The 26,953-nt window shown below is 39.2% G+C and overlaps 1 protein-coding gene across 15 annotated transcripts in view; it reads right to left on the bottom strand.

The window, feature by feature from the left end:
- Positions 1–26,953, bottom strand: part of LOC143018989 (transcriptional adapter 2-beta-like) — a 167,093-nt gene that overhangs the window by 31,031 nt on the left and 109,109 nt on the right. For 4 of the 15 annotated variants that reach the window (XR_012965798.1, XR_012965799.1, XR_012965800.1 and 1 more), the window contains one exon: positions 2,752–2,854. The exons of the other annotated variants lie outside the window; for them this stretch is intronic. Coding sequence is in view for 1 of the 4 variants with exons in the window: in XM_076174696.1 (XP_076030811.1) it covers positions 2,768–2,854 (87 nt within the window). In the remaining 3 variants the exon portion in view is untranslated. The remainder of the gene's footprint in view (positions 1–2,751; positions 2,855–26,953) is intronic. 15 annotated transcript variants of the gene reach the window in all.

Below are 26,953 nucleotides of genomic sequence, written 5' to 3'. Positions count from 1 at the left end.
GAAATAGTGTGTGCAAACACTATTTTAGATTTTAAGAAAATACTTGATGCTGAAAGATACAAAGACAGGTCACCACGAGCATTGCTCCCTTCCCATATAATACAACTAGGTAAATACAAAATGTGAAGAAATACAGTTTTCCATATAGATGCATAAATACTTGGAATGGCTTAGAAGGTGATGTAGCCCAAGCTGGAACAATACATGAATTCAAATCTAAATATAATAATTGAAAATTATGCATATAGACCAAGCTGGGACCACACATGAATTTAAGGTTGGATATGATAAACTGGAGAATAGGAGACAAGACCCAATGAACATTGCTCTTTTCTTGTATACTACAGTTCAAGTTAATACACATACATCCTAATCAGTGATTTCAGTTTGAGTCCTGCCCAGGGCTGAAAAAAATATCAGCATCGCTGCACTACGAGCCAGTGCTCCAAATCTGGTGAGCAAGGAGTTAAGTGTATTTATCTAATTGTAGTATACAGGAAAGGAGCAATACTCGTTGGGTCCTGTCTCCTATTATCTAATTTTCTAAAATAACTAGACTCAAATTCATGTAAGGTTCCAACTTAATCTATATCTTTGATTTTCAATTATTATATCCAGTTTTGAACTCGTGTATTGTGTGTGTGTGTATGAAAATAATTATAATAATAATAATAATAATATTTGACTTATGTGTGTATGAAAATAATTATAATAATAATATTTGACTTATTGAGTTAACAGTGATACAATGACAATATTTAGCTTGTGCTAATTCTCAGACTACTCTGAGTTAATATGTGCATGGAGGTGCTAGGTGACCATGTCTACAGAATGGTGATACATGTGCTGTGACTGAGAGGGGGAACAGGTCAGGGTGGTGAGTGCAGCTGGGCCACATCAGTGATGATAAGGTCAAGGGTTGTTTGTTCATGGGTAGGGAAATTTACTATTTGAATGAGATTTAACTGGTGTTAAATTTTATTTCATTTTTGCTTTTTTTTTTAGGAATGTCCCCTTTGGGCCTATAGAGAGTAGAATATCTAGTCCTATCCCTGTCCTGTTTTTTTTTGCCTTTTACAACTCAAGTGGGAACACTCAGTGGCAGTATTCTTTCTCCCCTACCATAGGGTTCGGTAAAAAAAGGGAATGCATTTTAAGAGAAGTGGTACAGGACAGTATAAAGAGTGGGGGGACAGCGCAACAGACGACCAGTCACAGTATAATAAAGTAGCATAATTTCTCTATGAACAGTAAAATGATGAGATGTACAAGGGGAGAGGATAGGAGTAATTTGGTAGTGAGTATTAAGGGAGAGAGACTGGAGGAAGTGGATAGCTTAAGATACCTGGGAGCGAATGTGGTAGGTAAGGGAGTGGAGGTGGAGGTAGAATGCCTTGGGGCATTAAAAGGTGTAATGAGAAATAGACATTTGGGAATAGATGCTAAGAGGAGATTGTATGAAAGGGTGATTGTGCCAACAGCACTGTATGGGGCAGAAACGTGCAACATAAGAGAGGAAGAGTTTAAATGTGTTTGAGATGAAATGTCTGAGAAGTATGGTAGGGGTTACTAAATTGGATAGCGCGAGAAACAACAAGGTGAGAAAGAGTGTGTGGGTGGAAAGGGAGTTGGGAGATAGGGTTGATGAAAGAGTATTGGGATGGTTTGGACACACGGAAAGAATGAGTGAAGAAACATTAGTAAAAGGTGTGGAAGGCAGAGGTGGAGGGTGTGAACATGAGGGGGCGATCAAGGATAAGATGGATGGATAGGGTAAAATGAGCAGTGGGAAAGAGGGGAATGTCTGTTGAGGAAAGAAGGGAGAAGACAGAAGATAGGGGTGAGTGGAGAATGATTGTGTATGGATGATGCTGTGAGCCATGGAAGGGAGTGGGTGGGGAATGAGGGAGTATGTGTGAATGATATTTTGACACAGCCTGAAGGGATTTCTCCTCATATCTTTTTCTGCATGAGGGGATAGAGAGGGGGTCACCAATTAAATGAAGTGGCCTTGCTGTGGATATGCGGTGTGTTGCTGCATTGCTTCTGACCCAGGGCAGTGGGCGAGATGCAGGGATGACCTGTCATCCAGGAGGAGCCAAGAAAAGTAGGAGGGAAGGGTGGTGAGAGTGGAGTATGTGGGGAGAAAATGGGTGGGAGTGGATTTATGCCTCCTTTGTAAGGGGGAAAAGGCCCTTTGTATATATATATATCTATATGTATAATTTTAATGATGTCCAAATGATTAAAATCCCCACATACAACCAGCATTTGTTTGTATTCACCTAGATGTATTTTATGGAATGGGAGCTACCATATATTTCCACGTATAAGACGACCCTAAGATCCAAAAATTCACCCCTTAAAATTGGGGGTCGTCTTATACTACCATTATAAAAATCAGACCTTGAATTCTACGTGACATGACTTGATAGGCTAGCCTGCCAATAACCACTGATACACAGGAAATTATTCACATTATGATAAGAACTGGTAATAAAGGTAATTAAACCATATTTACCTTATATATTATTGGCTTATCTTTATAGTAAATGGCAATTGTTAATAAATTTGAGGAATAATTATATATTAATGAAATTACGGTACTTTTAACTACTCTATGTAAACACATTTAACACAGCTGAAAAAAATGTAAACATCGAGCACTGGTTGCGTTACATCAAATTTTCTTGCCGCAGCACAATTGTTCGAATCCTTGGCTACTTCTATAACTTTTAATTTGAAACTTGCCTTGTATTTTCTTCTTTTAGTTGGTGGCTCCATGATTGATATGTGCAAGCAGCTGATAAACGCAAGATTTTTGTGTGCCAACTGTTGTGTGCGGTGGAGTGAGCTACGTCGAACCAGGAACGTAAACAAATAATATTTGTTAGTTAGTTGACGTGTGTTCTCAGAAAATCATGATACATGATTTGCTTTGTTATTTCATTTATTTTGAATTTATAAGGATACAGTAAGTAATTTATCTGGTATAAGGATACAGTTAAGTAATGAGAAAGAAAAGAGAAAAAGCGGAAAAAACAGCTGATAAACGTAATCAAAACAATTCTTTTTGTACGGTAGGTTTGATACACTGATGCTTTTGTAATTTAGCAGTCATCTTATACTACCGATACGAGATAAATTAAAAAAAATTTGCTCTAATATTGTACCTCGTCTTATACACGGAAATATACAGTATGCTTGTTGTGACCCGTTTTCGTATCTCTCCACTTCCAATTTATTCTTAAACTCGTGTATAGTTCTGGTGTTCACTGTTTAGTTTGTTCCAGACATTGATCACTGTGTGCGGTAAACTTCCTTTTCAGGTCTCTTCTATAACTGTCCTTCTTTAGCTCCTTATCGTGTCCTCATTTCTCTCTTGTCCCATTTCAATAGATCATCTCTATCGAGAACTTCCATCCCTTTCATAATTCTGAAGATGGTCAACGGTCGCCTCTTTCCCTTCTCTGCTCCAATGTTGACAGCTGTAATTTCTCCAGTCTTTGTTCATATGTCAAATTTGTTAGTGTGGGTGCCATCTTTGTTGCTGCTCTTTGGATTCTTTCGAATTTCTTTGTGTTTTTCTTTGTGCTTGGTGTCCACATTGATATAGCATATTCTAGTTTTGGTCTTATCAATGTAGTAATTATTTTCTTAACCATCTCTTCATCCATGTAGTCGAAGGCCACTTTCATTGATCTTAATAAGTTGTAAGTCTCTCCGAATAATTCATTTACATGTTTGTCAAGTGTCAAGTCACTTGATATGATTACTCCTAAGTCCCTCTCTGAGTTTACTTTCTTTACTTCTTTGTTTCCAATCATATATTTTCCTGAAACTCTATTCTTGCCTCTTCCAAATTCCATTATGCTACATTTCTTGATGTTGAAGTTCATCTCGTATTTCTGGCTCCATTCCCATACTTTATCCAGGTCATCTTGTAGTGATCTGCAATCTTCTGTTTTCACTCTCTTGAGTAATTTGTGTTCGTGTGTGTGTAAGGTCACAACATTACCCATAGACTCGGACATATACCAGCTCTGAGCTCTCATCCAGGACAGTAATAGCAGTGTATCTTAAGTCCAACACCTAATCCATGACTTGTGAATCACACACACATTTTGCATTCATCTCCGGAATTATGCAAGGGTGTTCATGAAGAGGTTATGTATCTCAAGGTTGCTTATTTCAAATGTGTTTTGCCCTTAAGAAACAATGGATAACTAGGGGAGGTTATGTTCCTGGAATCAGGAAAAAACTATCCTTACTTTTGGAGAATGCTACTCTGTAATGATTATTCATGGATGTGTAGGATGAATCATTTGGTTCGCTAACACTATATACATAATATATTTGTATATGTTGTCCATGTAACTTAATCAAGATAATGAATACCAATATTGAACATCCAAGAAGTGTTTAGAATATAGAAATTCTTTGAGTTTGTCATCAATGAGTTCAAGAGAGCGAGAGAAAAAATTATGGACAACCATCATCAACACTATGAACCAGCCAATATGATTATTCTACCAACCAACAATGTTTCCACAACTCTTGCTTGAATGCTCAAGGCTAGCATCATGGAGGTGATATGCCAAACCAGCAAAACAATAACAGAATCTATAAAAGTGAAAGAGAAAAAAGGACAAGGACATAAACACCATAAATTTAAGGCAAATTTTGATGAATGGAGGCAAAGAAACTGAACCCCATGAGCACAGATGCAACCCCCATACACTATAATATATATACACCCACACACCAACGGTTCAATGGCACAGTGGTAGTGCTTGCAACTGCTACTCCAGGGCTGAAATAATTTCAGTATTGCTGTGCTGCAAGCCATTACTCCAACTCTTGTGGTCAAGTTGGGTGTGTGTGTAAGGTCACAGCATTACCCACTGATTGGTTATTTATGAGCTCTGAGCTCTCGTCCAGGAGGGTAATAGCTGTCAATCATGAGTCCAGCTGTCAACCATAAGTCCAACATGTGATCCAAGACCATGGTGAATCACACACCCACACACATAAATATGAAAGAATGTACAAACATGTGTCAATCATTATTACTCCAGACCTCTTGCAGGAAACTTTTTTGCTCACAGGTAACCAGCAACAACCATGAGATCATTCCATAAGTCACTCAAGGAAGAAATACTGTGCAGTCATCTAGATATGGCTAGAACGGGGAGGTGCAAACTATGGTGCTTGGTGTCTTCTTTATGATGGTTGCATCTGGGCCACTTTGTTTCTGTGACCAGACCTATTTGGTGCTGGTACTCTTTTAGTGCTACAGTCATACCAGTGTGGTTCTTGCTTCAGTGGGAGGTATTAGATGGAATACAGTGTTTGGTGGGTAGTCTTTTGGAGTGCTTGTTTTGTGATCTAAGTGAGAATGTTTTTGTTTGGACCTGTCTTGTGACACTGCTTCTGACCCAGGGCAGTGGACAGGATGCAGGGATGACCCATCATCCAGGAGGTGCCAAGATAGAAGGGAGGGAGGAGGGTGGAGGGGAGTGGAATATATGGGAAATGAAATGGGTGGGAGTGATTTCTATGCCTTTTTCTTTTTGGCTACCCCCCATGTAAGGGGGAAAAAGCCTTTGGTATATGTATGTATGTATGTTGTATGATGCAGGTGGAAGGTTGTTAAAGATGTTCGAGTAGTTGGTTATGCTTGCGTGATGTAGTGAGATGGGTGAGTAAGGTTGGCTCTTGGAGGGACATGTGCACCCATCATTTTCATATGATTCTATGAGGAAGATTATGGTATTTGTATGAAGATATATACCTGGGTGGAGTTAGTGCATCCTATTATCATTCTTAATGCTTTATTTAGTTTGTAGAGTATCTATTTGTTTTCCTAATTGTTAAAAACTATGCTGTGGAAGCCTAGTTGAGTGTGGTTATCAAGAAGTGCTTGTATACTGTGATTAATTTCTTTTTGTTGTCAAAAACCTGTGCTTGTTACTGATTTTGGTATGCTTATTGTCTTGTTTATTTTCACTGCCAGGTCTTAGCACATGTGGACTGAAGGTCATGTATCAAAAGTTTAATGTCCAGAATTTTTGGGTTCTTTTCCAATGCAAGGGTTTGACCATTTGCATTTTACTATTGGGTATTTATTTGATTCATGTAGTCTGGAATGAGCAATATCACTGTTAATTTCTGAGGGGAAGCCTCCATTTTATCAATTCAAAGTTGTCATTTTTCAAGCTGTCTCTAAACTTTGGTATTCTTGGCAGCTATTCTGTAGTTGATATGCTGAATAATCAGGTCATCTGCATATGTGAGCACTTTTGTATCATGTTCTGTATGTGGCACTGGGGGACTGCTTGTGAAAAAGTTGAATAATGGAGGCGAGATTATTTTTTAGGGAATTCTAGTGTACAGTATCCTAGTCTCACAAATTCGGTTGCATTGATTTACTATGCACGATCTGCCACTTAGCCAGCTAAGAAGTTTCTTAGCAATTTCTTGTTGCTATTGTAGATGTCTATCTCTGATTTTTTTTTTTTTTTTTTATGGCATAGGTCTTGGAACTTCAAATGCCCTTTATTTTTTTTATCTATTGCTACCATGACCATTTTTTCATGTGGTGCTTCCTTATTGAATTCCTGCAGCATTTGTGTGATGGTTGTGAGAAGTGTGCTAAGGAAGTGGTCCTTAATGAAAAGCTTGTAAGGGGAGTTCAGTAGTTATATTTCTTTCTGTGATCAGTCTTTCTGTCAGCTGGGATATGGTGGATGGTAATTTTATTGGTCTGTTAGATGCTGCATTTTCATGAGGTTTCTTTGATTTTAAAATGGGTATTATATAAGTTCTTTTGCAGATTGTTGGAACTTTGTTGTACAAGTATGAGTGGTTGAAAGTATCAGTCAAGGCCTTTTTGCAATCAATTGTTGCCTCAAATTTCACTAACTGGAAAGCCACAGCCCCATAGTGGCTGGCAAAATTTCTTCCTAGAGAGATCTGCGGGAGGTCCCAAGGACTGTTACCAGCCACTATGGGTTTTCCATCAAGTGAAACTCTAAAGCAAGAATTATTATTAATGTTTATTAATTAGCATTATTACTATTATTGTTATCTTTGCTGTCAATTTTTTTCATGTAGTTTGATTTTTTTTTATGGTTCCATCTTTAATGGTTCTATTTTTTGCTGATTAAGTAATGCAGCCTTGCTGTAGATGTGCTGTGTCTTGAAGCATTGCTTCTGATCCAGGGCAGTGGGAGGGATACAGGGATGACCCTTCATCAATGAAGAGCTGAGAGCGAGGAAAGGGTGATGGTTGGGAATGGAATGGGTGGGAGTGGGCAAGTGCCTTTTGACATGGCTACCCCCTTATAAGGGGGAGGAAACCCTTGGTGGAATATATAGATCCCCCCCCCTAAGTTATGTGGTGAACTTTACTTAGCAATGGTTTGAAGGGAAGGGATGTATGGCTTCTTTTGTTTGTATTTGTATGGATGGTGAGGATACTGTATCAGAGGAAGCTGCTTATTGGCTACGTTGAGGAGGTTCTCTGGTGGGGTGGTTGCTGAACTTAGTATGTTTAAGTTGGAGACTTGTTTGACTACTTCTTTTGATTGGTGTGCTTTTTATGTATTTAGCTAAACTGGGTGGTGTACAATCAGGTCACCTGCCAATATATGGTTTGTGAGTTTGGAGGTTGGTTTGTGGCATAAAATCATTTGTGATGTAATTTGTTTTCTTTCCTTGTGTTTGAATTAAAACTATTTCAGCTGTGGTGTCTGTTAGTTTTATTTATCATTATTTTTTGTTCTTTTTAAGAATAGTATGCTGTAGTGTGTAAGGATTATGAGTCCACTTATATATATATATATATATATATATATATATATTCATACATATACCAAAGGCTTTTTCCCCCTTACAAGGGGGAAAAAGGCATAAAAACCATTCCCACCCACTCCATCCCTAATACACTCCAGTCCCCTCCACCCTCCCTCTTATCTTGGCACCTCCTGGATGATGGGTCATCCCTGCATCTTGTCCACTGTCCTGGGTCAGAGGCACTGTCACAAGACACAGCACATCCACAGCAAGGCCGCTTCATTAAATCGGCGACCACCCCTCTATGTAGCCCTTCGGGCTACGTCAAATTTTTCTCACACATACTACCTCACCCCCCATCTCCCTACACATTCCACCTCATGCATCACAACATCATCCATATACAACCATTCTCCATTCACCCCTGTCTTCTGTCCTCTCCCATCCTTCCTCAACAGACATTCCCCTCTTCCCCAAGGCCCCTTTCACCCCATCCATCCATCTCATCCTAGGTCGCCCCCTCATGTTCACTCCCTCCACATCTGCCTTTCATACCTCTTTTACTAGTCTTTCTTCACTCATTCTTTCCATGTCTTCAAACCATCCCAATCCTCTTTCATCAACCCCATCTCCCAACTCCCTTTCCACCCCCACTCTCCTCCTCATTCCTCACTCTATCCAGCCTAGCAACCCCTATCATACTTCTCAGACACCTCATCTCAAACACATTCAAACTCCTTCTCTCTTATGTTCCATGTTTCTGCCCCATACAGTGCTGTTGGCACAATCACTCCTTCATACAATCTCCTCTTAGCATCCATTCCCAAATGTCTATTCCTCATTATCCTTTTTAAACCACCAAGGCATTTACTCGCTTCTATATTCATACATACAAAATAAAAAGACCCTCAGCAAAAATGGTTTGATCTTTGAGCTTTATTAGATGAAAAACTTTTCCCACAATCCAATACTTTACTAATGGTGTTACATATCACACTTGACTATCCTTCCACAGCTTGGTTCCTGGCAATCAGGCAAATAGACACTTTATATAGAATAGAAAATTGAGCAGAGAATAATAACAGATCCACCAAAACTTCCCCAATAGAACACCTACATTCAGAAACAAAAATCCTCCCCTCAGGATATCATATGAAAATCATGTGAACAGCGTTCTATGCTAGAGTCCGCAACCTTATTCACCCATCTCATTAAATCACACAAAAATAGCCAGTTGAACATATATATATAAAGAGGTGAGGTGGCAAAATGAAAAGTTAAGGCTAGAGTAGTAAGTTTATTCAGAACTTGCTGACAATTTGTTTGGTGATGAATAATCCTGATTATATCTGGGCTGGGGTCCAATGACCCCATTTTAATTAAATATTTGTCCACGATGAATATTTCTAAGGGTCAATGGATCCCAGATATAATATCAGGATTATTCATCACCAAACAAATTGTCAACCAGTTTCCTCCCCCTACCCTTGACCTGACCTCATGTCATCCTCAAGTCACATAAGGGTTGGGGTAGTGACATTTATTTTTTTTCCCAGTTCCCTTCCCTTTGTAAGAAGTTGCTATTTAAGACAGCATCCTCCTTCCACCTTGTACTACTGAAGAGGAATGCAGTTGGTAAACAAAATATATAGTTTCACTTACTCAACTCTTTCTTTTGTCCAACTGTGGTCTTAGTTGCGATACTTAAAAAATCCTTAATTTTCATTTTTTTATGGCTTTCTATGTGAAATCTGAATGCACCATCATGTTCAGGAGTTATGTACAAGAGCATGTTTTGTTCTACAATTGTTATCGTAATTGCTGTAAACATAAATCATAAGTAAAGATGTGGATAAACCAACAATTTCTTTTCCTTGAATTCGACTCCATATAATTACTTAGTTTCTTAACCTATTGAGTTTTGAAAATTTTGTTACAGTTGTACAATGACTGCTCTTTCTAATGGGTAAGGATGTTTTTTGAGCTTTCATGGATCTGGAAAAGGCTTTCGACAGGGTAGACAAGAAGGAACTGTGGGAGGTACTGCAGATATATGGGATAGGAGGAAAGCTGTTACGAGCAGTCAAAAGTTTTTACGAGAGTAGTAGAGCTTGTGTTAGGATTAGAAATGGAGGAAGTGGATAGTTTTAGATACTTGGGTGCAAATGTGGCAGGAAAGGGAGGAGTTGGGGTGGAGGTAGAATGTAGATTGAGAGAAGTGAGTAAATGCCTTGGTGGATTAAAAAGTGTAATGAGAAATAGACATCTGGGAATGGATGCTAAGAGGAGGTTATATGAAGGAGTGATTGTGCCAAGAGCACTGTATAGGGCAGAAACATGGAACATAAGAGAGGAAGAGAGGAGTTTGAATGTGTTTGAGATGAAATGTCTGAAAAGTATGATAGGGGTTACTAGGCTAGACAGAGTGAGAAATGAGGAGGTGAGGAGGAGAACAGGGGTGGAAAGGGAGCTGGGAGATAGGGTTGATGAAAGAGTATTAGGATGGTTTGGACACAGGGAAAGAATGAGTGAAGAAAGATTAGTAAAAGAGGTGTGGAGGGCAGAGGTGGAAGGAGTGAATATGATATTGATCTGTACAATAAAAAGCTATACCTAAAAAGCAAAGGTGCTGAAGGCCATATCATTGTTTTATGGCTGTGATATATTACTGCAATATTGTTTACTATATCAAGTATTAAACACATTAACATACTTGTATGGTAAATAAATTTATAATGAAATTAAAATACCAGTCACCATTGCATTCAGCAGAATTAAAAAGAAAAGAAAAGAAAAAAATCATTATCAATAAGCTTAACCCCTTCCATACGGTGCCGCACACGTAGGCGTCATGGACTTAGATCTCGGTGGCAGCAGCTAATGCCAGCCGTACGACGTGTCGTAATAATACTCGCATCATAAAATATAGTCACCGCTTATATCGATCGTTCTCTCTTCACCCGTGAATTTTGATAACCATAGAAAATGCGATTACAAAAGAATTAGAAAGAATGTCATTATGGAGGGGCGACTACAATAAATATAATCAAGACGCCGATATGGCAGCCTCGCGAATACACTCGCTCCCCATGACGCCTACGTGTGCGGCACCGTATGGAAGGGGTTAAGCTTATTTTATAGTCTATCATGCACCACTTTAACCCCTTCCATGCGGTGACGCCTACGTAGGCGTCATGAGGAGCAAGTGGGTACGCGAGGATGCCGACGTCGGCGTCTTGATTATATTTATTGTAGTTGTACCTGTGTGTCCCCCATACTCTGTAAACTGGCTTCATCATATTTTCTATGGTTATCAAAATTCACGGGTGAAAGAGAAAACGATTAATACAGCGGTGACTTTATTTTTTATAATGCGAGTATTATGACGCAACATCACACGTCTGGCAGCTAATGCTGCCCGTGAGATTTTGGCTCGTATTGAAGGGGTTAATTTATTGTTGTATTTCCTTTTGCTTTTTTAAGAATGTCCCCTTTGGGGGTACAGAGTAGGATGCCTAGTCCTATCCCTGTCCCTTTTTTGTCACCTTTTACGACTCAAGTGGGAACTTTCTCCCCTACCATAGGTTTCGGTGAGAAAGGAAATGAATATTCAGAGAAGTGGTACAGTACAGAATTAAGAGTGGGGAGACAACATAATGGAGGGACAGTTGCAGTATAACAAAGTAGCAGTATTTCTCTATGAATAGACAAGGGAGGTAGCCAAAAAGAAAAAGGCATATAATCAAGGGGAAAAATGCCATTGGTATATGTAACACTAATTTAAACTTAATATTACTCACTAACTACTTGTCAAAATACACTGTACTTTTCTAATAGTAAGTGTATGGCCATTGCATTAATTCATTTCACTGTTGTGGTTACTTCCAAATGTATGTTTGACTTGCTACTCTGAAACAACCTTAAATTCTGTCTTCACAGTTTTCCTGGTTCAAATGATCAGGAAGTCTGTTTTAGTGACCCTAATCCTATTTTTCCTTCAAGTTCTTTATTGATGATCCAATTAGCTTGCAAGTCTGGGTTTCATATCTAATACACACAACCTTCACCCTATACCCCACAGCGAAGGCAAATAAAAAACTAAGCATACTTTACTGTAGCAAGTAGAGGATTTGGACTGCAAAAAGAAACACTTATCACCATATACAAATAACTTGCAAGAACTACACTTAATTATGCATGGTATCTAACAATTAAACCAAGATACCCTACAAATAACAAAAAGCATTAAGAACAATAACTACATACATACATACATATACCAAGGCTTCTTCCCCCTTACAAGGGGGGTAGCCAAAAAGAAAAAGGCATAAAATCATTCCCACCCATTCCATCCCTGAATACACTCCCCACTCCTCCACCCTCCCTCTTATCTGAGCAACTCCCGAATGACGGGTCATCCCTGCACCTTGTCCACTGCCCTGGGTCAGAAGCAGTGTCGCAAGACACAGCACATCCACAGCAAGGCCGCTTCATTAAATCAGTGACCCCCCCTCTCCGTCCCCCCCATTGCATAAAATGAGAGGACGGGGAGAAATCCCTTCGGGCTGCGTCAAATTTTGCTCACACATACTACCTCACCCCCCATCCACCCGCCCATTCCACCTCATGCAATCACAACATCATCCATATACAACCATTCTCCATTCACACTTGTCTTCTGTCCTCTCCCGTCCTTCCTCAACTGACATTCCCCTCTTCCCCAAAGCCCCCTTCACCCCATCCATCCACCTCATCCTAGGACGTCCCCTCATGTTCACTCCCTCCACATCTGGCTTCCACACCTCTTTTACTAGTCTTTCTTCACTCATTCTTTCCATGTGTCCAAACCATCCTAATATTCTTTCATCAACCCTATCTCCCAGCTCCTTTTCCACACCTGTTCTCCTCCTCATTTCTCACTCTAGCCTAGTAACCCCCATCATACTTCTCAGACACCTCATCTCAAACTCATTCAAACTACTTCTCTCTTCTTCTCTTATGTTCCATCTTTCTGCCCCATACAGTGCTGTTGGCACAATCACTCCTTCATACAGTCTCCTCTTAGCATCCATTCCCAAATGTCTATTCCTCATTACACTCTTTAATCCACCAAGGCATTTACTCGCTTCTCTCAATCTACATTCTATCTCCACTTTCACTCCACCTTTCCCTGCCACATTTGCACCCAAGTATCTAAAACTATCCACTTCCTCCAGTCGCTCTCCCTTAACCCCTTCCATACGGTGCCGCACACGTAGGCGTCATGGGGAGCGAGTGTATTCGCGAGGCTGCCATATCGGCGTCTTGATTATATTTATTGTAGTCGCCCCTGTGTTTTTACATTCTCTCAAATGTGCCCTGAATCCCATTCTCTGTGGTATTCAAAATTCGCGGGTGAAAGAGAGAACGATCGATATAAGCGGTGACTATATTTTATGATGCGAGTATTATTACGACACGTCGTACGGCTGGCATTGGCTGCTGCCACTGAGATCTAAGTCCATGACGCCTACGTGTGCGGCACCGTATGGAAGGGGTTAATGCTCACTTCCAGTCTACTGCCACTTTCACCCCTTGTACATCTCATCACCTTACTTTTACCCACATTTATCTTAAGCTTTCTTCTATCACATACTCTCCCAAACTCTGCCACCAACTTCCTCAATCCCTCCTCCGATCCTGCCACAAGCGCAGTGTCGTCCGCAAACAACAGCTGGCTCACCTCCTACTTATCTCCATTTTCTTTAACCATCTCCAATCCCTTGCCCACTACCCTTGCATTTACCTCTTGCACCACCCCATCCATGTATAAGTTGAACAGCCAGGGCGACATAACGCATCCTTCACGAAGTCCCACCTTTACCTCGAACCACTCACTCTCTCCATTTCCAATCCTGACACAAGCTCTACTACTCACATAAAAACTCTTGACAGCTCCCAGAAGCTTTCCTCCTATCCCGTATATCTGCATAACCTCCCACAGTGCCTTCCTGTCTACCCTATCATAAGCCTTTTCCAGATCCATAAAAGCCCAAAAAACATCCTTCCCCTTTCCTATAGCTTTCTCACATATCAGTCTTACCACAAAGATCTGATCTACACAACCTCTACCTGTCCTAAATCCACACTGTTCCTCACCAACTACTCCTTCTGTTCCTCTCCTAATCCTCTCAATCAAGATCCTCCCATAAGCCTTCCCAACTACACTTAATAAGCTAATCCCTCTGAAACTACTACATTCACACTTGTCCCCTTTTCCCTTGTAAAGAGGAACTATACAGGCACTCCTCCAGTCCTCCGGCACTCTACCCTCTCTCCAGCAAACATTAAATAACCTCACCAGCCAGTCCACCATCACTGTACCTCCCTTTTTCAGACATTCCGCATGGCATCCATCCAGACCAGGTGCCTTACCTGCTTTCATCATCTTAACAACTGCCTTCACCTCATCCTTCCTTATTTCTCCTCCATTCTCCTCACTGATCACTCTCATTTTCTTCGCATTTCCTACTGCAGCTATCTTTCCTTCCCTATCCTCCTTCACATTTAGCAACTCCCTAAAATATTCTGCCCATCTTCCCCTTACTGCCTTCTCTTCCATTATCATCTCTCCATCTGCACCTTTTACCTTTTCTTCTCTACTTGATTCGCCTCCTCTTCCTCTCTTAATTTCTTTCCAAAACATCTTTTTATTACTTTCAAAATTTTCTGTCAAACTCTTACCCCATTTCACATCTGCTCTCCTCTTTGCAACCTCTCTTAATTTCTTTCCAAAACATCTTTTTATTACTTTCAAAATTTTCTGTCAAACTCTTACCCCATTTCACATCTGCTCTCCTCTTTGCAACCTTTACCTTTTGCTTTACTTCTCTTTTCTTTTCTTTGTACCTCTCATACGACTCCCTCGTCCTATTTTGTAACCAATCTGTGAAAGCTCGCTTCTTCTCTTCTACAACCTTCTTCATTTCCTCATCCCACCATTCACTACCCTTTCTTATATTTCCCCCTGTCCTTCTTGTTCCACACACCATCCTTGCACACTTTATGACTCCCTCCTTGAACTATCCCCATTCCTCCTCCACACCCAGCTCTACTCTACCCTTTACTCCCTCCCACTCCTCCTTCAGCTTCTTTCCGTACTCCTCCTTTTCATTCAAAGAGTTCACTCTAAGAACCTCCCTACCTTTGGTTCCTTTCCTCTTTCTCCATCTATCCTCCACTCTCAACTTACCTTCCACCAAAAAATGATCTGATATTCCCCCACCCTCTCCCCTTAGCACATGTACATCCTTAACTCTTCCTATCATAATCCTATTTACCACTACATAATCCATTAGCACTCTATCTACCACCCTTCCCTCCACCACCCTCTCCCATGTGTACTTATGCTTGACTTTCTTCCGAAACACTGTATTTGCTATCATCAACTCTCTTTCTAGACACATTTCCACCATCAACTCTCCACTACGATTCTTTCCTGGAACTTCACATTTCTCAACCACTCCATCGATTGGACCATTTCCTACCCTAGCATTAAGGTCTCCCAGTACTATTACATTGACATTTCTTCCTAAATCCTCTATGCACTCATTTAGATCTATCCAAAAGGCCTCCCTTTCTTCTACACTCTTCTCACTGCCAGGCCCATATGCACTTACAAAGACCCACATCTCCTTCCCCAACACTAAAACAGTACCAATAAAACATCTATACTCAGAAACCAAAATCCTTCCCATAACGTAGTTGTTAATATATCTAGCCAATTCCAGTTGATAAATATATGTAGCTGGTAAGATTAAAGTACATCTTAGTTTCACATCTCATTGTAGTATTCTTTTTGGCTACCCCCCATGTAAGGGGGAAAAATCCTTTGGTATATGTATGTATGTATTGTAGTATACATTACTGAGGCATGTGAACTTGAAAAAGATGTTCTGCACCAAGCTTGACTCTATAGTTGATCAATTTGGCTGCAATTTGGTTACTGGCAATGAGGTATATATTGATACCCATGTCTCTGAACCCGGAAATTACAGTTCTCTCCTGAGTTTTGTAAAATTCAAAATGTTTAAGACTGCTGGTTCCTGGTTCCAAAGATGAGTTACACCAAAGGACTTGTTACAACAATGCAGGTGGTGTGGCTCATGAAACTGATCACATCCTTGTTACCATGTATTGGAAGATCCTACAAGTTGCAGGGTTTATTGGAATGCTGATTTTTTTTTTCTCTCTCTCTTTAATCGGATCATAGACTTGTGGTTGCAACACTCAGGCTGCATGTCAAGTCTGGGAGAATCTTGACATAAAATCAACCAGGATTTAATTTGAAGAAGCTCAGGAGTGTGTGGTGTCCACAATTGATTTGAAGCACTTGATGCCCTTGAGAATCCTGATGAATTGTGGGATACCTTCAAATATTAAAATGAAAACTGCTCCAGATTTGTGTGACACCCCAAGAGACACTGGAGAATATAGAGACAAGTCATGTTGCCACATTGGACAGAGACTTGGACTAATACATGACTGAAATGGTGGACTAGACACTTGAATACGGATAATGAGAGGAATGTCAAGGGAGTTGCTGATGATGTTGAGGGTCACAGATGAGTCATGATGCCACTCTGTATAAAGACACCAATGTATTGCTGAAATGGGATTCCACACTCTGGAGGAAGGATATGGAGAGGTATGTCAAGGGGATTGAGAATGGCTGGAGACCTGTTTGCCAAGCCCTGAAGGAACCCCACTCCAAATCTGAGTACTGTCTGAATAGCTGATGGGCAAATAGTGTCAAACATAGATGGGTACAGAGGTGCTGGGCCAAGTACTTCCAGCATAGTACATGACTGACCCTCTTAGCAGCCAGCTTCCTCTGGCTGGCGTTCAGGTCATGACCCTCTTAGCAGCCAGCTTCCTCTGGCTGGCGTTCAGGTCATGACCGTCAATCCACCAATATATGAAACTATACCTCCTTTAAGTGAAATTAGAAAGGCTATAAGTTATGGAAAGGCAGGTAGCATCTGCAATGTCAACATGTAATTGCCAGGAGCTAGAAGCGAAGCCAAGACCCATGAGTTGCATGCAATGCTGTCTGCCATTTGGCACTAGGCAGTTTGACATCATTCTGACTGAAAAAAGTGTCTGGCCTATCTGGAAAGCAAAAAGGGACCAGCATGACTAAAACTACTGTAGTATTGCTTTGCACAATGTTCCAGGCAAGGTGCTCACCCATCTATTGTTGATGTGGATTTGCATAAGCAGTCTGTGTTCAAGCCTGGGTTAATCAGTAACTGATCAAATCTTAGCACCTTATGTCCTTGTGGAGTGCCAACATGAATTTTAACAGGGTTATTTGCAGCCTATATTGATATTTTGACACAGCCCGAAGGGATTTCTTCCCATCTTAAATATTTCTGCATGAGGGGATGGAGAGGGGGGATCACTGATCAAATTAAGTAGCCTTGCTATAGATGTGCTGTGTCTTGCTGCATTACTCCTAACCCAGGGCAATGGGCAAGATGCAGGGATGACCCGTCATCCAAGAGCCAAGAACCAAGAAAAGAGGGAATGAGGGAGGAGTGAATGGGAGTACAGTGGGTGGGGTTGAAATGGGTGGGAGTGGAATTATGCCTTTTGACTATGGATACCTCCCTTGTAAGGGGGAAAAACCCTAGGTATAAGTATGCATCACAAATGTTCTGAGATCTTCTGTAGATCTGTGGGACTTCTATGAAGACCACTGATGTGTTTGGTTGATACTCTGGGACAAAAAGTCCTGTGAAGCATGGAAGAAGTGAGTCTTGATTCTTACATGTTAATTCAATAGGGATGGATACTTGTACACATCCAAACACTTATCAACATCTACATGGACTGGGTGTTGGGTAATGTCATTACAGATCTTCCACTGGCAACAGTAAGGTCACCAATCCTGCCTTTACAAATGATACTTCTTGTGGAGTTGTTGGAGCTCCTGGCTGAAGCCCTCAAGCCACTGCAAAAGTAAGCAAGACTATTGGGACTCCAGGTCTTTTGGTCCAAGACCAAGGTCCAGGCATTTGGGGATTTAGTGGATTATACAGTTCAGTCTCTCCATGCATGTGGCAAAGACAATGAGATTTTGGAAACATTCACATATCTTGGTATGGTTGTGCCTAACAGTGGTGGGTCATGTCAGAAAATTCTTGGTCAGAATAGCATAGTCCATGGTATTACAGGCATGCTACACAAGTAGGTATATTAAGAACTGAATCTTCAAATCCCTTGTGCTCCATCTTGCTGTATTGGCTCTGAGACATACACTAAATGCTGACTTGAAGAAGCACTTTGAAATCTTATGAGAGCTCAGGGGCATTGCTGGTATGATTTTTTACATTAAACCAGAGATTGCTTTGTGATACTCTGTGTGTGTGTGTATTTACCTAGTTGTATTTTATGGAACAGGAGCTATGCTCGTGTGTGTGTGTGTGTGTGTGTGTGTGTGTGTGTGTATGAGTGGGCTTTGCATGGACATGTTACTGGGTACTATGAGGTAAGTTCTGATGTGACAAAGTCAAAGAAATTAAAAAGAATAAAAGAGGCCTAAGGTGGTGTACAGTATAAAAAGTGTAGGACAAGGGGTAGGAAATGACTGTTGGAGTGAGGAGCTGAAAAGAGATGTAGGAAGAAAAGAGTTAGAGTAAAATAGATGAGAGTAGAAAAAAGTTTAAGAGATGTGGAAACAAAATCAGGTAGCAGGTGGCACAATGTAAATAGGAAAGTGATGAGATGTGAGAGAATACCAGAGAATTTTAGACAATAAGCCACTTTGTTCAAAGTAGGTAAATGAAATCAGAAAGCCAAAGGAAAATGTGGAGAATAGGGTTGCAGACACAATTCAAAGACAGTTAAAAGAGGAAGAGAAGGTTATAAAAATATAAGAACATAAGAACAAAGGAGACTGCAAGAGACCATAAGGCCTACATTAGGGAGCTCTGTATCCATCACCACCTGTCATCCCCATCCATAAAGTTGTCTAATCGTTTTTTAAAACAACTGATAGTTTCAGCACTTACTACATGGTTACTAAGTTTATTCCATTCATCGACCACCCTATTAGTAAACCAATTCTTGCCTATTTCCTTCTTAAATCTAAATTTGTCCAGTTTATACCCATTACTACGAGTCCTGCCCTGTTGTTTTATTATGATGACCTTGTTTGCATCACCCTTGTTATAACCTTTGATCCACTTGAACACTTCTATTAGATCACCCCGCACTCTGTGTCTTTCCAGAGAGTGTAAGTTAAGGTGCCTAAGCCTCTCTTCATAAGGCAAATTTCTGAGTCCATGTATCATTTTGGTCATTCTTCTCTGTACTGATTCTAGTGAATTTATGTCCATTCTGTAGGACGGAGACCAAAACTGTACTGCATAGTCAAGGATGGGTCTAACTATTGCTAGATAGAGTTTAATAATTACCTCTGCACTTCTATTCGTTACCGTCCTAGCAATATAAAAGGGAAAGCTTGAGGAAAGTTGTAGTATCAAAAGACCATGTTGGGAAGGAACCTTTATTAGCTTGACAGTTCACTTTTTACAACTTTATCAAGTAACATGTACTTCATAAAGCTATAACAAACAAAATGTCATACTGATAAAGGCTCTGTCCTCACATGATATTTCTTATGATAGACTTGTCAGCTGCCAATTACATACAAGCTGGATTATATCAATGCTACAGTGGTGGAGTGTGAAACAGTAGGACAGTAGGGAGTAGAAATTATAGAAGATAAGCAAAGTATGCAGTGGCAGAGTTAAAATATAGGAAAGCAAAGGTAGTTGATGGGGTGAGTGGGGAGATGATTAAAGAAAGGGGTAAGGTTAGTAAGGTAATTTTGTAGTGTACATTATGGGAGAGGCAAGGTACCCAAAGACTGCAAGAAAACATGGAGTGACAATTCATGAGGGGAAAGATTGCAAGCTCAAATGTATGAACCATAGATTTTAGCTTTTCAAGCATCCCAGATAAAGTGTATGGCAGAATTCTAATATGAAGGAGAACAAGAGAAAGAGAAAGGACAGGAGAGGAGAGGAAGATACAAATTTTTATAAAAGGGTTGGATGAATGAGATTCTCATTCTCAGACAACTTACTGAGAAGACTTTTAAGAAAGGGAAGCAGATGTACCCCTGTTTTGCTAATCCAGAGGTGTATGATGGAACAGTTGGGGAGTATGGGATCCCATATAACTATGTGGACTGGAGTGATGAGAATAAAAGGTAAGAACTTCTATCATGGGTGTGAAACCTGAGAGTGGTGAATCACAAAAACATGATGTTTGGGGTAAATGTTAGTTTGTGGCAGGAATGTTTAATGTCACTCTTGTTGTTTCACCTGTATATGAACTGAACAATGCAAGAGGTGAGTCCAAGAGTTATGAGTACAAAAGTGTTGGAGTAAAAGGGGACGAGTGTTCAAGAGCCTAGTATATGCAGATGACAATACTGGTGAATAAATTTAGTAATTATTTTTGGTAGTAAACCGAGTGTCAAACAGCAAGAACTGCATTTTCAGACTAATAACCAAAGCTTCTATCCTTGCAGTGGTCAATACTGTGCTAAAAAGATGGAATCATGGGTGGGAAAAGGAAGGTGTAGGGTACCAAAAGAGAGGAATATTAGATTTTATCACCAACAACTTTGCTTCTGTCCATGAGGACAATATAGCAGCTAAAAGGTGGGACCTTAAAGTAGTAAAAGATATAAAGGAGTGGCAGGAGTTGCTGAGATGGGCTCAAATGACACTGCTTACTGATGCAAATGTGGATGTTGAGATGGTACTTCAATGTATAGTGGGGAATCATTACTGGGTTCACATATGTCAGGCTGATCACCACGATTCAGTAAAGTGCTGCTGTAGTGCCTAACACCTTTCATACACCACAGGCTCCCATCAGTATCCACTACCTGTAGAGAGTTGATCCCAGTGATGACAGTGGGATGTGACACTGAAGTGCAGAATTCACCACGCTTTCTAGTCCGAACAGTATCACCCAGTCCACTTTTGTTACCATCAACTATCATATCTCAGATTAGCTGTTCCTGGGGAGATCATACAGTCTCATACCTTGTAGCTGTACACATTACTTGCAGAGGGTTCTGTCATTAATGTTTCATTTTAGGGTGTATTATCCAAGTGGACCACTTCAGTGATCAATCACTGTTTCCTGACTATGATTACCTTCACTGATTTGTGGTTTCATTCAATGATGCCATTGCCACTTAGTGCATATGCTGCCCTGATACATAACATCACACTCCAACATTTGACAAAGACTACAAGTTATAGACCCTAGCCTTAATATCCTTTTCATCTATTTTCTCTCTTGCCTTTGTAAATTCTTTTATTGTCTTGCTGGTTTGGCATACCACTTCCATGGTGCTAGCCATGAGCACCTGTGCAAGAATTGTAACAGAGTTGTTAGTTGGCAGTGTAATCTTTGTGGCTGGTTCACTGCACTGATGAAGGATGTCATTATTTTTTTTTTCTCTCTTGCATTGTTTAATGATGAACTCCAGGAATTTCAGTTTTGTTAGTAGTTCTTGGATGTACTGGAATTTTATTATTATTATAATTTTATATATCCCTCTGAATTCCTGAACTTGGTTGCACTATGTAGACAATATATATATATATATATATATATATATATACATATATATGTATATATATATACATATGCATTCATATATATATATATATGTATATATATATATATATATATCTGTCTATATATACATCTACACTGACTGGTGTCAAGCGATCACTTGATATTATTCAACCACAAACAACTTTTAATTCCATGCCATCGCAATCGAGACTGAAGAATCGCTCGATGGAGACATTTTGTTGGAAATTGAAACGTGGACGAGCCGAGGATTCGAACCCAGCTAACCCGTAACAAAGTTACAGTGACTTAAACCAATGCGCATTGGTTTAAGTCACTGTAACTTTGTTACGGGTTAGCTGGGTTCGAATCCTCGGCTCGTCCACGTTTCAATTTCCAACAAAATGTCTCCATCGAGCGATTCTTCAGTCTCGATTGCGATGGCATGGAATTAAAAGTTGTTTGTGGTTGAATAATATATATATATATATATATATATATATATACTGTATATATATACTGTACACACACACACACACACACACTTTCACCGAATGGACAGCGAGACCTGGTGTTCCAAAGAAAAAGGAAAAACTACGTGGATCTCAACATCCAGAGAAGTGCCTTTTGTATTTATAGGGAAGGGGAGTGCTCGTGGAATAGTGGGGAAGTGATAGGGAAGGAGAAGGGAAGGGATATTGAGGGAAATGGAAGGAAATGAGGAAGGGGAGGACTTGGTCCAAGAGTCAAGGCGGATTGTAAACAAACGCAGAACGGATGACTTGGATCTCGATGATGGGACTAACAAAATTGTAAAGATCAGAAACATAGATAAAAGCAGTTCAATGGAAGGTGAGGATAATAATTTTCAAGGATTTAATGAGGGGGCGGCGGATACCAACCTCCCCCGACTAGCAAAACTGGAGGAAAAACTTGAACAAATGACTGAGCATTGGGAGATTAGGTTTGGCAAGATGTCAAAAATTGCCAAGAGGTTTGAAAAATTGGAAGAACTAGAGAAGGCGAACAAAAACTTAACTGATGAAATAGAAGACCTAAAAAGACAGTTAAGAGAAGTAAAAGTGGAGAATGAAGAATTAAAAAAGAACAATAGAGACAATAAAGAAACAATAGCAAAAGAGGCAGAGGGGTGGAGGAAGATACAAGAAAATAGTAAAGTTGCATTTTCTGATAATTAAACAGCAAATGAAAGAACAAACTGAAGACTCAGTTATCAAAGTGATGAGACAGAAGGAGAATATTGTAAGAGACTTAGCAGACAAAAAGAAATGTATAATTATATTAGGAATGGAAGAGAAACATAACCCAGATAGAACCACAAGAATCAAAGAGGAAAATGAAAAAGTAAGAAACTTACTAGAATTAGTTCAGGAAGATGAGCCAGAAATAATGAAACAAATCGAAGAGAAATTCAGACTCGGGAAATATAGTACAGACAAGACCAGACCAATTAAGATTAAATTCAGGTCACAAACGACGGCAGAGAATATCTCGTCCAAAACAGGGAAACTAACAAGTGAACAATATAAAAAGGTATGGATAAAAAGGGAAATGAACAAAGAGGAAAGAGAGGAGGAAATAAGGAAAAGACATGAAGCTAAGAAAAAAAACGAGACCAGAACGGAGACAGAAAAACAAGAATTCTACTGGAGAGTAGTGAATATGAAATTGAAGCAATGGAAAATAACAGAGAGAAACACAAAAGAAACAGAGAATACAAAGGAAATAACAGAAAGTTAAAAGTATCCTACACAAATATAGATGGATTAATAACAGGACTGAATGAACTGAACAAATATCTGAAAGAAAAAGATCCGGACATAATGGGAATTGTTGAGACAAAATTAAAAGGTCCACTACCACCCAACAGCATAGGACACAATGCATATAATTATTGGATTAGAAACAGAGAGAAAAAACAAAGGGGTGGAGTTATGTTCCTGACTAAGCGTGAAGAGTGTCACATATGGGAAGAATAGAGTAGAGATGATCATGATAGAAGTAGAAGATAGAGATAAGAAGAGCAGAAAGTTTGTAATAAACTACGTGCCCCCAAAAACAGCCTCGTGGGAAGAGAATGAACATAAAAGCATGTTAGAAGACACAAGAATAACACTAAACAAGATAATGGAAGATGGAGGAAGAATAGTTATGATGGGCGACTATAATTGCAAAGAAATATGCTGGGAAGAGATGACCGTAAAGGGTGGAGAAGATTCATGGGGAAGTGTTCTACTTGAGATGATTACTGACCACACAATGGATCCAAGAGAACACTAGGTATAGAAATGAAGAACCATCGAGACTAGACCTAATAATCACATCAGAACCTGAAATAGTGGAAAAGATAGAATACCAGGCACCAATAAGCAAAAGTGACCACATATTGATAGAACTAGAACTAAATGAGAAAAAATACATGAAGAGAAATGAACAATATAGAAAAGGAAGATTGATGTATGAAAAAGCAAATTTTGATAAAATAAGAGAATTCTTCCAAAATGAAAACTGGGAAAGAATACACAAAGAAGATACAACAGTGGAAGAGAAATGGAATATTTTGACAGAAATCTATAAAAGGAGTAGAAAAGTATGTCCCAAGACAAAAACAAGAAAAAGAATATGTAAAGTGCTGGACAATAAAAGTTGTAGGGAGATAAAAGCCAAAAGAGACAAAGCCTGGGCCAAATGGAAGAAAAATGGAAAATATATACTTGTTATAGAAATGAATATGTACAAGCGTGCAGAGAGGAAAAGAGAAAATATGAAAAAGATGTCATAGAAAAATGTAAAGATCAACCAAAACTATTCTACAGATTTGTAAACAACAAACTGAAAAACAAACAAGATTTGGAGAAATTAAGACAAGGAGTTGAATACACAGAGGAAATTGAAATGACGGAAATTATGAACAAACATTTTAAATCTGTGTTTACAAGGGAGAACATACAACCTGAAGAGATTGAATGGAAAGAGAAAGTCCCCCCTATGAAAGAAATAGAAGTAACAAAGAATGAAATATTGAACCACTTGAGTAATCTTGATGTCAGAAAATCGCATGGACCAGATGAAATAGCAAACTGGATTCTGAAAGAATGCAGGAATGAACTGGCAGACATAATACATAGCATAATAAACAGTTCCTTGAAAGAAGGTAAAGTTCCAGAAGATTGGAAAAAAGCAAATATAGTACCTATATATAAAGGGGGAAATAAAGAAGACTCTAACAACTATAGGCCAGTCTCTCTAACAAGTACAATAGCAAAAATTTGTGAAAGAATTGTCAAAAATAGATGGGTAAAATATTTAGAAAAAAATAACGTGCTAAATCCAAGACAATTTGGATTCAGACAAGGACGATCATGCGTCACCAATTTAATATGTTTCTATTCAAGGCTAATAGATATAATACAAGAAAGAGATGGATGGGCTGATTGTGCATTTCTAGACCTAAAAAAAGCTTTTGACAAAGTACCACATAAGAAGTTGCTTAACCACTTCACTCCGGGACTTAAATCTCGCGGGCAGCAGCCAATGCCAGCTGTACGATGTGTCGTAATAATACTCGCATCATAAAATATAGTCACCGCTTATATCGATCGTTCTCTCTTTCACCCGCGAATTTTGAAAACCACAGAGAATGGGATTCAGGGCATATTTGGGAGAATGTAAAAACACAGGGGTGACTACAATAAATATAATCAAGACGCCGATATGGCAGCGTCGCGAATCCACTTGCTCCTCATGACGCCTACGTAGGCGGCACCATATGGAAGTGGTTAAGAAATTAGAAACTGAAGGAGGAATACAGGGCAAACTGCTAAATTGGATGGAAGACTTTTTGCAAGAAAGAAAAATGAGAGTAGTGATAAGAAACCAACACTCAAAATGGGATGAAGTAATAAGCGGTGTTCCACAAGGAACAGTTCTGGCCCCAATAATGTTTGCTATATATATTAATGATATGGATGAAGGAATTGAAAGCTATATGAGCTTCTTTGCAAATGATGCAAAACTATTGAAAAAAGTGAACACGGAAGAAGATTGTGAATCACTACAGAGAGATCTAAATAAAGTACAGGAATGGAGTAGGAAGTGGGAGATGGAGTTCAATACAAAGAAGTGTAGTATAATGGAATTTGGAAAAAGTAAAAACAGAATAACAGGATCATATAAATTGGGAGAAGAAGGAATAAAAAAAGTAGAAAATGAAAAAGACCTGGGAGTCATTGTTATGAATAATATGTCACCTGAGAAACATATAAATAAGATTTTTGGAGAAACTTATAATTTAATAAGAACAATCAAAGTGGCATTTACATACCTGGATGAAGAAATGGTGAAGAAAATTCTAATCACCCTGATAAGACCAAGATTGGAATATGCAGCAACGATATGGTCACCAAGTACAAAAAAATGTATAAAAAAACTTGAAAGAATACAAAGAGCAATTACAAAATTGGCACCTACACTCTCAAAACTATCATATGAAGAGAGACTAGCAAAACTTGAACTACAGACACTAGAGCAAAGAAGAGAGAGAGGAGATTTGATAGCTATTTACAGAATCATGAAAGGCATAGAAATTACTGATAGAGAGAATCTGATAAAATGGGATGACAGAAATACAAGAGGACATGGAAAGAAAATAAAAAAAGACAGCTATAGAAGAGACCTGAAAAAGAACAGCTTTCCTCACAGAGTAATAGACAGTTGGAACAAGTTAGATGAGAAAGTGGTGTGTGCAAAAACAATACATGAATTTAAAAATAGTTTAGATAAAACAAGAAATGAAAACGGGACACCACGAGCATAGCTCCCCTTCCCGTAGAATACAACTAGGTACAACTAGGTAAATACACACACACACACTGATAAGACCAATATTGGAATATGCTGTGACACTATGAACCCCTAGTTCTAAAAAAAAAAAAAAAAAAAAAAAAAAAAAAAAAAAAAAAAAAAAAAAAAAAAAAAAAAAAAAAAAAAAAAAAAAAAAAAAAAAAAAAAAAAAAAAAAACTAGAAAGAATTCAAAGTGCAATGACAAAGATGGCACCAACACTCTTTAACAAATGAACAAAGACTGGATAAACTAAATCTACTAACCCTGGAACAAAGAAAAGGAAGAGGTGATTTGCTACCCACATACAGAATTATGAAAGGGATGGAAATTTTTGATAGAACTTACTCAAGTGGGACAAAAGAAAAACAAGAGGACTTGTGAAGAAACTTAAGGACAGTTACAGAAGAGATCTGAAAAAGAATAGCTTCCCACACAGAGTGATAGATATCTGGAACAAAATGAATGAGGAAACAGTGAGTGCTAAAACTATACAAGATTTTAAGAACAAACTAAATGCGGAAAGATACAAAAGCGGGTCACTACAAGCATAGCTCTCTTCCCGTAAAATACAACTAGGTAAATACACATACACCAAGGGCTTTTCTCCCCTTACAAGGGAGGTAGCCAAGGTCAAAAGGCATAAT

Source organism: Oratosquilla oratoria, chromosome 36 (genome assembly GCF_046742065.1).
Source record: "Oratosquilla oratoria isolate Oo_2021 chromosome 36, ASM4674206v1, whole genome shotgun sequence".
Classification (NCBI taxonomy): Eukaryota; Metazoa; Arthropoda; class Malacostraca; order Stomatopoda; family Squillidae; genus Oratosquilla; species Oratosquilla oratoria.
Note: the sequence above shows the minus strand (reverse complement) of the source record. Positions and strands in the feature narration are given on the sequence as shown.